We start from the raw sequence: 12,683 nt of genomic DNA, 5'->3' as shown, positions 1-12,683 counted from the left end.
TTACAGGATCTTTGGAAATTTTTGTACTGCCTTCTTACAAGTACCAATTTATTAAAAAAATAATAATATGCTGGTGCGCATGATGCACAATGTCAAAATCCTCCATTTGTGAAAATTGGAAGGTTATTTATGGGTTAATGCAGCTCTGTATTCTCAAGCTTTGTAATAATCTGTTCATCAGTGTGCATGCAGATACTTAACTGTACACTCGGTATTCAGTCTTCTTTACATCATGTTTGACACATGATTCATTAACACTGTCTTAGTTTCTGTGTCTATTTTAGTTGAGTTGTTTCTTTAAATTAAATGCATTTTAAATTTACAAACGTTCTTTGTCTTCATGAATGAGCAGCATAATGTACTTATGATCGAATAAAAAAAAACTATCTTTTATATATAAATACACATACACTACAATTGTAAACTTTGAGGTCAGTAAGGCTTTAAAAAATATTTTTAAAAGATTAACACTATACTCTTATTCACCAAGGATTAATTTAATCGATCAAAAGTGACTACATTTTTTATACTGTTCTTACTGTACTTATAATCAAATAAATTCAACCTTGGTGAGCATAAGAGTACTTAGTTAAGAATCAAAATCTTGCCAATTAATTTGTGTATATATATTATATATATATATATATGAAATACAAATGTTGACCAGTGCATTTATACATGCCACACACAAACCATTTCATTTTCTATTGTTTTTATTATTGTTTAACTCACCTAAATCAATTAAATATTATAGACAACTATCTATTGTCAAGATACAAGATTTTATTTGACACACTGATTGAAAAAAGGATGTTAATTTCTGATCTGGCTTTTTCACAACTAACCACGAACAGTAAACCCATTAGTTTTAACACAATACTATATTAATCAAAGAAAAAAAAAAGTGATGCGGTTGCCTCTAAACAAGCTTCTAAGAATCAGGAAAATCTCTCTCTTGCATAGTAAAAGGCCTCAGACCCTCAGCATCTCCAAAACGCCATATAGCTGCTCATCTCTGCACACATTTCATTGCATATTTCTATGTTCTGTACTGAAACCAGTATGGCTGTTGATCAGTGCTCAATTCAACACCAGTGTTTAGAGTGATATGAAATACTACATGAATTACATGACGACAACACCACACGAACATCACTCCCCACAAATCTCACTGACACTGCTTTCAAAGCAACAAGTGGATACTAGAGCAGTACTACAAATTAACCATTTATACAATTTACATTTATGATTTTGAACAAAATACACTGACACACTATAAAATATACCTAACACACTTCTAGGAACAAAAACAATCCATCCAATTGTTTTAAATAGATGTTAAACGTCTAATCTAACGGGAATTACAAATTACACTACACATCTATGATTGGCAAAATGAAACGGAGCATGTGCTGACCCTGTATCTGTTAAAAATAATCACAAAACCAAGCTTAAGTATTTTACAGAGAGCTGGAGGACACTTCTAGAGATCTTTCCACAATAAAAACACCTTCAGGAAGTAAATTTAGTATTCCAGTGATTAAATCACACTTTTTTTTCCCAAGTTCTTTCGCCAGAGAAGACCAGGTCAGCAGCATTAGTTAAGACTTATTAAAGGCCCTTGACTGGTGAATGGTGAGCTCAGTCATTGGGTTCAAGCCCAAGAGTTCCCACGTTTAGTTCAGAAACCTTCCCCACCCCCCATCATTCATTTTTATGTGACCGTGAGCCGGTCCATTTTTTTGGCTGCTTCCTCACATACGACCTTTGGCTTTCTCTCCGGACTGGGGCTCGGGGTGTTGGGGTATTCTCGGGTGCCGAAAATAGTGCTGCCGACGCGTATGTTGGTGGAGCCGACCTCAATCTAATTGGAGAAATAACTCAAATGTATAATCAATTGAACAAAATCAACGTTGCAATAAAATGAACATGGATTTGAAGTACAGTTGAAGAGTATTTTGAAATTATGCAACACTTACCGCATGTTCAAAGTCAGTAGACATGCCCATACTGAGCTCAACCTGCTCTACTGGGATCTTCAGACTTTCACAAACTTCCTCACGGTGTTTCAACAGCATCTATACACACCATAAAGTCATTTAGCTTCTTTTATTACTTCCTATGTTGTAACTTCCTTTTAGCATGCTGCTAGCTAGTATAAACGTTTCTACAAAATTATTAAGCAGCTAAACTGTTGTCAACATTGATAATAATAAGAAATGTTTCTTGAGCAGCAAATCAGTATATAAGAATGATTTCTGAAGGATCATGTGACACTGAAGACTTAAGTAATGATGCTGAAAATTCAGTTGGGCATCAAAAAATATATATATTTAATATATTTTACAATATTACTGTATTTTTGATAATATAAATGCATCCTTGATGAGCATAAGAAATCAAATTTTAAAAAAATCGGACCCCAAATTTTGGAAATATCTTCAAATATATGCACCTGGAAATCGGGGTTGGGGCCATCGTTGAGATCGTAACCGTAACGACCAATCGTCATGAGCCCAGCAAAGTCAAGAGCAGAACACTCAGACACGATGTGTTTTACCACGTTTACAGTCTCAGCGGGTGGCAGGCCATGTTTACCTGATAAAACACGGCGAGAGAGATGATCACGCTGAGGTTTCAGGAAAACAGTTATCTGATACACTGAGAAAGGATTTCATAATGCTGAACTGTTTTTGTAAGACATTCACGTCCTGTCCGAAAGGAAATCAAACAACATCTGAACCTCTGATATTATGGGATTTTCAACAAAATTGCATAACACATCAGCATCCCACTATGATGCTTCCCCAATGTGTGTATCAACACATTTTATCACGAAAACAAAGCATCACATGTGATTTCATAACAGTATAAACATGCAAACATCCAGCTGTAGTGCATTTAAGGACACAGAGGCAAAATGGGTTTTTGCAACCATTGTTCATTTTGATAACATGCATGAAACTAAGGAAAAGTCGTCTGTGTAGACGTTGAAAAAAACTTAAAAAAAAAAAAAAAACAGGCTTGAGAAATAAAAAAATATTAAATTTGCCACTCCAGTTCACACAAAATTCTTGATTTTATTTTTTTTAAAATAGCAAAATACCATAGGTAGATTTTTATAATCAAGTTTGTACAATTTTCAGAGCTAATGTTTAGAGGAGATAAACAATTATTCAGGTGCAGAAGACTCACTTCCCTCTCCGCTGGTGTTGATCTGAACCATAATCTTTAACTGCTGTGTGTTGGCAGCTCTCATTTTTTGCCACGAGCTGTTGACTTTCTCAGCCAGTTTCAAAGAGTCTATCGTCTCTACCATATACAGGTTTGGGACACCTACAAAGTAGTTAAATAAATGTGGGTTAATTCAGAACAACAGCAAAAAATCTATAAATAATTATTAAGTGAAGCTAAATGTGAATTGCTTTGCTCACCCAGGAGTTTGTTGACATTATTCTTTTGCAGATGACCAATGAAATGCCATTTTATTTCAGGACATGATGACTCTACCTACAAAGATGTTTTAGATAGATTAAGACGTCTGATCAAAAACAACTAAACCAATGCATTCCAATTTGTCTGACTTCATACCAGAGGATGGGATGCTTTCTCAACAAGTTCATTTACCTGTGGAAAAAGGGGATATTTAAGACAAGATATTTAATATTAAAAAGCTACAAAACATGCATACTTAATTATTTACTCACATAATTCTCTCCAAAGTTTCGTTGTCCGTGTTTGTAAGCCTCCACCACCATCTCTGGAGGTTTGGTCTTACTAACCGCAACCAGTCGAGGGGCAATACATGGTAACGTCTGCAAGAGAAAGGTTAAATACTGTCAATTCAGATCAACAATATTGGAAATAAACTTCTCCTTATTACAATATTTGCCCACTAGAATGGATTCTGGGGGGCAACTTTTGCTTTAACCATATGAAAGCAAAGCATGTTGTCCTCTTATGTCAAATGCTTTAATTGAATCAATAATTTGAAACAATCTTAACTATAAATGCTCGGCTAAAAACTGATTTTTAATAACTGTCTGGTCCCTATGATATTTATTTACACTTTTATTTATTAATTACACATTATTCAGCTCTCTTCAGAATTTTATATACAAACTCATATTTAGAAAGGATATAATACAACCGAATACTACATGTTAGATAAGTTTAAAAAAAGATCATATCTTAAAAAAAGAGAGAGATTTGCAGCAATAGTACTGTAAAATGTTAAAACAGTTCATGTTTATTATTGCTAGTTAATATATAATATACAAAGATTATCCAACATAACAGATTAGAAGTGATTAATCAAATATGGTATTTACATTACCTTCAACTGCTCTTCATATGATTTACTTTAACCATCCCACTTAAAATCTTTATGTGGCAATATATTTGCTACCTTTGTATACAGTCAAATATATCATTTTAAGGACATATAATGCCATAAAGTGGAAATGTTTGTAATTGACAAGTGTCGTGCAGATTTCATTTGCTGGAGCTGAAAGCATTTCAAGTAAAATGCATTCATTCACACACAATATCCTTGTCCTTGAGTAGAAGTGGCACGGTATTCAAACTGAATTCCATAATTCTGAATACCTTGCAACACTTGAATACATTGTATCACAAAAATAATTCGTTATAATTAAAAAGCTGTCACTCATTCCTTACTATATGGAGCTCGCATGTGTAAAGGTTGAACAGATTACATAACGCTACAATAACAACACGATGAGTACGAGTGGAGGGTTTGTTTTATAGAGCATTTCAAAAGCATATTGTTGTTTCGTATCTTACTCGAAAGAAACCCGTGAAGACTGACCTTCGGGCGTCGGAAAACTGCTTGATTCACCCGGTCCACCACCGCCTGCAATTTCTTCCCAACCTCCTCCGACATCACGACTCTCAACATAGCCTCAGCGTGGGCACGATGCACATACACTAGCAGTGTGACGTCACGGGCGAATCCGGTCAACTCTCCGACAAAATAAAAGTCCTGTCTTATTTCAAGTTGATCGTTTGCATCTTATTGTCGAGTAGTAAATAAAAATACCAAATTAAAGTATACTGGAAACATTTAAAAAAACAGTAAAATTAATAAGTTTCTAATTTATTGCACACTATTTTTATACAGCACTTATTTTCATGGACCAAGATATTTTTAACTATTTATATCATAATCTGTCCTATGATGTGCAACAGAAAAACAAACTATTAATGCTAGATAAGACAAGGAGTATACGTTTTTCAGACAAATTTCTCAAATTAACCAAATTTGACTATTTCAACTCCTAACAAGTCAAGATTATTTAAATTCTTCAAAATGAATATTAAATTAAATATTAATCAAAAGTGAATTTACCAGAACACTTTGTTAATCATCACACTGTAGTCCATTTATTCACAAAAATGTATGAATGGTGTAAACAAATTTCTACAGTCATAGGAAAATACATAATACAAGAAAGGTGTTTACAAAATATTGTTCAAAACAGTCAAGGATTTAGTCTTCGTTGTAAACCAACAGGAGAAATCCATTTTGATATTTGCTGGATACAAAAAAAAAAAAAAAAAAAAAAAAAAAAAAAAAAAAAAAAAAAAAGTGGCCATCATCCTCATACTCGTTCGAGAGCCTCCAACATGATTATACTGTTTCCTCTGATCACCTGAAGAGACACAAAAAAAACAGAATAAATCACATCACATAAGTCTCTCAAAATAAATATTGATCTAAGAAATCAGAAATCATGGGGGAAATGTGAGAAGTGAAATATCTGTTTGTTGATCTATTAAATCTCCATTATGATTTAAATATAACTGAACTAATATCTGAATGTTGTGTCTTTCTTTATGATACAAGTGCCATTTAGTTATGTTTCACCATGAGTTGTGTAATATGCTTGATATTAGATTGTGGTTTTAAGTACTGACCACCATGCCAACATTGTTCATTTGTCCCCCAGGAGCCATTTCTATAGAGTCATCCACGACCAGATTCATGAAGGGATCAAATCCTCGCAAGATTCCCTGAACATGACGGCCACCATTGAGCTTCACTGAAAGTGTGCATGAAAACAATGTCTTTACAAATTAAAGAAAGAAAACAGGCCATTTGAAGTGACAGTGATTAATGACAGAGATATCGTGTAGTTTTTAACGCATGCTGCAGAATATTCATTTAGATAACGATCAAATAGTGTTGAAATACACTATTTCTAGGATATTTTATTTCAGATTTTAGGCATATTTTTATTTCATAATATTTCACACATGACACTCACGTGAAAGCTTCTTGTCCATAAACCTAAAAAGAACAAATATTTTATGAAAACCACGATTCTAATCAGACCAATACTATACAGACACTGCAGCTAACATTCAAACAAAATTCATATGAACGTATAATACATTTTAAACCAATAGCAGGTGGGTTTTGTGGGTTAAATGAGAATAATATAACGTAATTGGGAAATAACCGCAAAAAAACGACTAACATTAACCTAGCGCAGAAGAATGCGATGCTCAAATGTAGCCTGTCGCATTTCTTAGAGACCTAACGTTACGATTAGACTCAACAAAAGGCTTGAACTACTTACTTTTTCAGCTCGGGTGGGTGTGCTTTGCTCATGTTTATTTCGTTAGATCAAATAGTTTTATAAAACAAAAACGTTCGAAACACGTTTCAAGGAACGAATGAACAGTGGCGGAAGTGGTGTATGTGCGGGGTTTTCTGTATCTGTCACCAAGCGTAATATCGCCCCCTACTGTAGTGGAGGATGAACATCAATAACATTAAAAAGTATCCTGTCGATGGTTTGAAGGAAAAACTAAATATTCTACCTCAACTTTAAATGCCATATTTGGGCTACAGGTGTGTTTTTTAAAAGCGATAAAATACCAACAAAAACTACCATACCTTTTTTAACAATTTTTTCAAAAACAATGTCAATGTAATGTGTAACATGAGGTCAATTTTGGTGATGGTGAGAAAATGTGAAATTCTTTGAATGAACCATTCCTTAAAGAAATGGAAGCTCTTTCAGTCATTACTGAATTCATCTTCATTGTCACGTATCAGATGTTTCTGGCAGTAGAAAAGTGTCCAGGGTACAATTGCACACAGTGATAGACTTTCACAATCTTCTAGAATCTCAGCGAGGGGAATCCCACCTGTACACACACTACAACACCTGCACGTGTCAGCTGGTTGATGATGTTCTTCGGGGACTTCCTCATAGACACGCAGCTCAGCTTTGGAGCTAAAGACCTGGTCGCATGTTGTACAAGGGTACTCAGCATCCTTACCATCACTGTCGTACTGCTTAACGGTTTCAGCTGCTTCTTCTTGCTTAGTTTCTGTCAAAACATGTCGATTTTTGGTCCTCTTCTGCTCTTTGAAGGTCTGTTTTCTTGAGAAGGTCTGCGATCCTCTGCTTCCATTGGGTGGAACCCAGTGGCAGATGATTTGCCACTTAATTTAAGGTGGGTCTGATGGTGAAAGTTGTAGTGTCTAATATGCGCCCAATTTGTCAGACAGTGAAGGAACTCTTTTCCGCAGTGGAGGCATGCAGGTGGTGCAGCAGCCCATGCTTGTGGCCGAAGGCTTGTCCACATTGGATGCATGCATAGGGGCTGTTTCAAGATAAGGGATCTTCTGAAGATTCAGTCTTGAAGGAAGGGCAAGGCGAACCCCTTTGAGGTTTCCCCCTGCATGTCTGGCACATGGATGAGGTGTGAGAGCATTTGTGTAGCGGCAAACTAGAGAGCAAAGTAAATTCTTGGCCACAGTGTTGTCAGCGATGGAGTCTTGTGCATCACTTTCCTGGTGATGCACAAGACTGTTCAGGTTGGAGAATTTGTAGCCGCAGTCTTTGCAGATGGAGAAAGACAGCTGTGGTTTGGTTTGTACTCAATGCAAGTGATCAGTTGAGCCAATCTGGATAAGGTTTCCAACATGGTTCTAGCTCTAGTGGAGATCTGGTCAACTTTTGCTCCATTACAACAATGCACAAAATCCATATTCCTACATGAAAATATAAAAAAATTAATTTTAAAGATTAAGTAAATTAATCATTTTTTCTATCTATCTATCTATCTATCTATCTATCTATCTATCTATCTATCTATCTATCTATCTCTCTCTCTCTCTATATATATATATATATAATAGTATATATATAAAATAATATATATAATTATATATATATATATCAAATTTATCAATAAAACACTGTTGTTATTAACTTGTTAACTACAAATAAAACTATGTGTCTTTTAGTCGAAATAAAGCTGAAATAAAATAAAATCTAAAATATTAGATGAAAATACCCAACTACTAAAACTGAAATAAACAATAAATGACAATAAAAAACACTTAAACGCAAACTAAAACATATACAATACGCAAACATACTATATACTATATATAATATAGTATTTAATGATATTTTAATTTCCTTCTTCGTTATGATAGATTCATAATACGAGCGCAAGCAGCAGACTTTTATTATGAAATGTGCTCAAACGGCATCACATCTTCCCCTAGTGAGGTGGAGTGAAACGACACCCCTCTTACTGGGATTATTAATATATGCTCATTGTTGTCATTGGTTTTTATTCACCCATATCATTTACTACCACGATTCAAATAAAACGCGCCAGTTTAGAGATCAAATCATAATATTTGTGCTCTTCATGTGACACCGTGTCCTCCTCCGGTCCTGTTGGCGGCAGCTGCACCTATCCGCGCGGTGCCACATCAGAACAGTGTCCCGCACACCGGCGGCTTATGAAGGCTTCACCGGTTTAACCTCAATCGTGTTTAGACCATGTTTAGACGAATCGCAGGGGAAAGGGCTATTGTTTCAGTTAACGTTAGATGATTATGTAGAAGTCGAAATATGCTACTCGCACAGCGGGAGTTAGTGGAAAAACAGCCGACATATTTATTCACAGAGATGACAGCGCGCGCTGGTTTATTACTGTGCTAATCGTGTCATTGGAGATTCCTCGTTTTCATTTTACACGCATTGAAAGGGTAAGCTGTGTTTTTGATGGCCGTGTCAGGAGGCGCCCGGCGGATCCCTATGGGTGTGCGGACATTCAGTGAGTTTCTGGAAATAGCGACGGTCGGTCCGTGTCGCTCCAGCAGAGAGAGAATACAGCACTGGCCCGTCAGGTGAAACACCGCAGTTAACTTTCACATAGATGCTGTTATTATTGAGTGATTGATGCATCACATCGTTGACCAAATAATGGAACAAAGCGAGCTGGAAAATCATCTAAAATTACCATGGTTTCCGCTAAAATAACTTAAAGTTGTGGGATTTCAGTACAAAAAGCTGTCAGAATCTTATTTTATGTATTTTAGTAGTGACAATATGTCCACACTTTTATTTTAATAACGATATGAGTGGCCTAAACTGACGAAAATGATATGTAAATTAATATAGAATACATTAAATAAGGCAAATTTAAACAAAATCATTAAAACAAATATACATAGTCAAGAAAAATATCATTTAAAATAGAATACATACAAAATGATATAATCAATTATAGAATTATATAGTAAATTCTGTAATAAACCTCATGATAACACATTTGATTATCAGTTATTATACGTGCATTTAGAAAATGGGAGTTTCACAGACACCATAATTATTTCAGTTATATGATAAAAAAGTAAATAAAATGACCGAAAGATTATCATTTCATTTAAATATAATGAGATATGAATATACTACTAATGATTTAATTCAGTACCATAGTATGATGGTGTAACCAACGCGGAACGTTCCTGTATGTACTGCATGCATTGTATTTATCAGAATCCTGTTTTTATTTTGTATGTCAGACACCTGTCCTCCTGTGGGATCTTGATGACCCGTCATCCTCCTGCTTTCTGTCTCTCTGAAGTGGGTTTGACTCCCACTCATCATCACAGGAGATCTTTCATCAGCCTCACCAATAAGAGAAAAGAGTATTCAGAGAGGAGAATACTAGGGTAAGTTGACTAACTCATTCTAGGGTAGGTTAAGATGAACTGATCGTGATCAATGACCCCCTTCTTCTTTCCTCACCGAGGATGAAGGTAAGCTTTTGTGATGATAAATAATAAATTCACAGAGCTGTATTGATTTGGTGGAGGTGGAGCAGCTGGAAACACAAATCTAAGACAGGGACATAAATACTTAACCGTTAATAAAAAAAAAATTAAGAATGAATAAATAGTAGTACCAAAAATAAATGAAATAAAAGGGAACAAAACACATTTATAGCTTTTTGTATTGTGCAAAAATAGCAGTATCTGTATTTATTTTGTGTATTTTATTGCAGTGTATTTTATTTTTTGGTATTTTATATATTATTATTTTATATTTTTAGTTTTAGTAATTTAATTTGATTGTCTTTTATTTTTTATATTTCTATTAAGCTCTAATTTAATTCCTAAGTACTTCTTAGTAATTCACTTTAAACATATTTTATTTCATTTAGTTGCCAGTGCAACATTTTAATTTTTTATAAAAAAAATGTACGTTTATTTTTCATCTAATATTTAGATTTTCTTTTATTTACGGTCTATTTCAGTTGATTTAGTTAATAACAACAACACTGTTTCATTGTCTGTTTATAATGGATTTGTATTTATTTCAACTTGAGACTCAGTTTACCCTTCGAAAAGACCCCCCCCCCCCTAGTTACTGTTGCTATGTCCAAGGCACTCTCATGCCACAGATCATGTTTCACTAGCACAGTGAAAAATACATTGTGGGGCAAAGAGGACACTGAAAATGCACCAACAAGACTTGGTTACTTTTGGTATGTAATACAGTCTCAGCTTTCAAATTTTGTAATTGTTCTTTAAAGAAATTCAAACAATAAATACCGTTTTGTGTCTCTTTAATGATTTGTGACAGATCACTGTAGTGCTTCAGTTCAAGCAGCACGTGAACCGATCATCTCTTGCTCTTGACTAGTTATAACATGAAATAAACATGAATGTACATCAGAAAACTATCTTGTTTCAACCGCGGAAAGACGTCAATACACAGTATTTTTCAAGTTCAAGTTCACCAACATTAATCTATTCTCCTGGCTGGTTTGTTTGTCGGATAAAATGGTAGATTCAGCATTATGATTGGTCAGATCCCCTGTCAATCAAACGCCCTGCAAAGGGTCAGTTCTAAAAATAAAAAAAAGATGTACCTGTGTTTTGTTCTTTAGGTACTCGATGCAAGAGATGTATGATGTGGTAGCCAATGTGGATGACTACAAACACTTTGTACCATGGTGTAAAAAGTCGCAAACCATCATGAAAAGGGCCGGTCATGCCAAAGCTCAGCTGGAAGTGGGCTTCCCTCCTGTTGTGGAGCGATACACTTCAATGATAAGCCACGTCCGTCCACATCTGGTCAAAGTAAGTCGTCCTGCGTGCTTTACAACATCTTTAAAATCATCACTGAAATGAAAAGTTCAAATTTGGTAAATAATTATATTTCAACCCCTCCCGTTTCAGGCAGTGTGTTCGGACGGTAAACTCTTCAATCATTTAGAGACAATATGGCGCTTTAGTCCCGGTATTCCTGGCTATCCTCGCACATGCACTGTAGACTTCTCTGTAAGTATTGTTTACAAAAGTTTTCTTCCAGTCGACCCTTCGCTTAGCCACACCCCCTTGGTTACTGTTACTAGGTCAGACAAGGTTACAGAATGTAAAATAGAAATTTCTGCACAGTTTTGGGGTACAAATCAGTTTACAACCATCCAAACATGCAACACTTTTATTCATTTTAATCAGACAAAAAAAAAGTTTCTAAGTTTTAGTTGATTTACCGGTAGTTGCGTTTTTATTGTTTTTTTTTATGTCTATTTAGTTTTTATTCATTATTATTTCAGTTTGGAATAATTTTAGTTCATCTCCTTAAACTGTAAAAATGAGGTGGAAATAAAATGTTTCTTTGTATTGTATTTTATTTCACTTAATGCGTTTTTAACACTGGTAGGCCGTAATGTTTTATCAAAGAGTCAGTATTTGTTAGGAAGTCAACTCACCAGGTCTCTTTCTTTGGATGTCGTTGGTTTTCAGATCTCGTTCGAGTTCCGCTCATTGCTACATTCGCAGTTATCGACGGTGTTTTTCGACCAGGTGGTTAAGCAGATGGTGGCCGCGTTTGAGCGGCGAGCGGCGAAACTGTTTGGACCCGAGACGAGAATACCCCGCGAGCTCATGTTTCACAAGGTCCATCAAACGTGAGGTGCTCCTTCTCACTGGACTCCTCTGCATCTGGAACTCACAGAACTCTTTAGACCGTTATCACATGACAAACCAGATCACTAGAATACATCGGAATGGTACGAGAGATACCATTTACTTTTAGAAAAAGATTTCAGTTCATCTGAGGTACTGTACCTTATGTGTCCATTTTTGTTTATGCTTTTCGACTGTGAATGAAGATGAATTTATTATTGCAGCCCTGACCGGGAAGGCTCGAAAGTTGAGGTTCAGACGTTTCTCTAGAGTTTGGTCTGGTTTACTGATTCTGTCTTGCTGCAAGATAATCGGGGCCAAATCTGACTGATTACTGAAACATAAGGAATATTTTAGGCCAAATCTGTCGCACACTGTTTATTACCACACAAAATTGTTCTGAATTGTACCTCAGATTTTATAA

General features: G+C 35.3%; 3 protein-coding genes across 4 annotated transcripts; 1 reads left to right on the top strand and 2 right to left on the bottom strand.

Annotated features, from left to right (window-relative positions):
* Positions 1-693: 693 nt before the first annotated feature.
* LOC132128932 (pyridoxal phosphate homeostasis protein-like) lies at positions 694-4,992 on the bottom strand. 2 transcript variants are annotated; one of them, XM_059540339.1, is made up of 8 exons: positions 4,832-4,992; positions 3,708-3,815; positions 3,592-3,627; positions 3,435-3,510; positions 3,196-3,336; positions 2,456-2,598; positions 1,980-2,078; positions 694-1,864 (listed from the first exon to the last, which is right to left on the bottom strand). In XM_059540339.1, exons 1-8 carry the CDS (start codon positions 4,919-4,921, stop codon positions 1,715-1,717), a joined length of 843 nt encoding a protein of 280 aa, XP_059396322.1. In that variant the 5' UTR covers positions 4,922-4,992; the 3' UTR covers positions 694-1,714. The 2 variants fall into 2 exon arrangements, with proteins under 2 accessions (XP_059396322.1, XP_059396323.1); XM_059540340.1 differs by having other exon boundaries at positions 4,807-4,842.
* Positions 4,993-5,379: 387 nt separating this feature from the next.
* On the bottom strand, positions 5,380-6,759 carry LOC132128933 (small nuclear ribonucleoprotein G). The gene is made up of 4 exons (XM_059540341.1): positions 6,606-6,759; positions 6,291-6,313; positions 5,941-6,065; positions 5,380-5,675 (listed from the first exon to the last, which is right to left on the bottom strand). Exons 1-4 carry the CDS (start codon positions 6,635-6,637, stop codon positions 5,625-5,627), a joined length of 231 nt encoding a protein of 76 aa, XP_059396324.1. The 5' UTR covers positions 6,638-6,759; the 3' UTR covers positions 5,380-5,624.
* Positions 6,760-8,773: 2,014 nt separating this feature from the next.
* Positions 8,774-12,265, top strand: LOC132129730 (coenzyme Q-binding protein COQ10 homolog A, mitochondrial-like). The gene is made up of 5 exons (XM_059541432.1): positions 8,774-9,187; positions 9,866-10,015; positions 11,236-11,428; positions 11,528-11,629; positions 12,098-12,265. The coding sequence occupies exons 1-5, from the start codon at positions 9,063-9,065 to the stop codon at positions 12,263-12,265; spliced, it is 738 nt and encodes a 245-aa protein (XP_059397415.1). The 5' UTR covers positions 8,774-9,062.
* Positions 12,266-12,683: the final 418 nt, after the last annotated feature.

This window comes from Carassius carassius, chromosome 46 (genome assembly GCF_963082965.1).
Source record: "Carassius carassius chromosome 46, fCarCar2.1, whole genome shotgun sequence".
In the NCBI taxonomy this organism is placed as follows: Eukaryota; Metazoa; Chordata; class Actinopteri; order Cypriniformes; family Cyprinidae; genus Carassius; species Carassius carassius.
This window is presented reverse-complemented; position numbering and strand designations above follow the sequence as displayed.

Bases quoted from the DNA above. Each gene is read 5' to 3' on its own strand.
- LOC132128932 (XM_059540339.1), bottom strand. From the start codon at position 4,921: ATGTTGAGAGTCGTGATGTCGGAGGAGGTTGGGAAGAAATTGCAGGCG. The intron at 3,816-4,831 runs GTCAGTCTTCAC...TTTCTCTTGCAG, and splicing joins CAGTTTTCCGACGCCCGAAG to ACGTTACCATGTATTGCCCC. The intron at 3,511-3,591 runs GTATGAAGTCAG...ACATCTTTGTAG, and splicing joins AGAAAGCATCCCATCCTCTG to GTAGAGTCATCATGTCCTGA.
- LOC132128933 (XM_059540341.1), bottom strand. From the start codon at position 6,637: ATGAGCAAAGCACACCCACCCGAGCTGAAAAA. The intron at 6,314-6,605 runs GTAAGTAGTTCA...TGTTCTTTTTAG, and splicing joins CACCCACCCGAGCTGAAAAA to GTTTATGGACAAGAAGCTTT. The intron at 6,066-6,290 runs GTGAGTGTCATG...GCACACTTTCAG, and splicing joins TATGGACAAGAAGCTTTCAC to TGAAGCTCAATGGTGGCCGT.
- LOC132129730 (XM_059541432.1), top strand. From the start codon at position 9,063: ATGGCCGTGTCAGGAGGCGCCCGGCGGATCCCTATGGGTGTGCGGACA. The intron at 10,016-11,235 runs GTAAGTTGACTA...TTTGTTCTTTAG, and splicing joins TCAGAGAGGAGAATACTAGG to GTACTCGATGCAAGAGATGT. The intron at 11,630-12,097 runs GTAAGTATTGTT...GTTGGTTTTCAG, and splicing joins CATGCACTGTAGACTTCTCT to ATCTCGTTCGAGTTCCGCTC.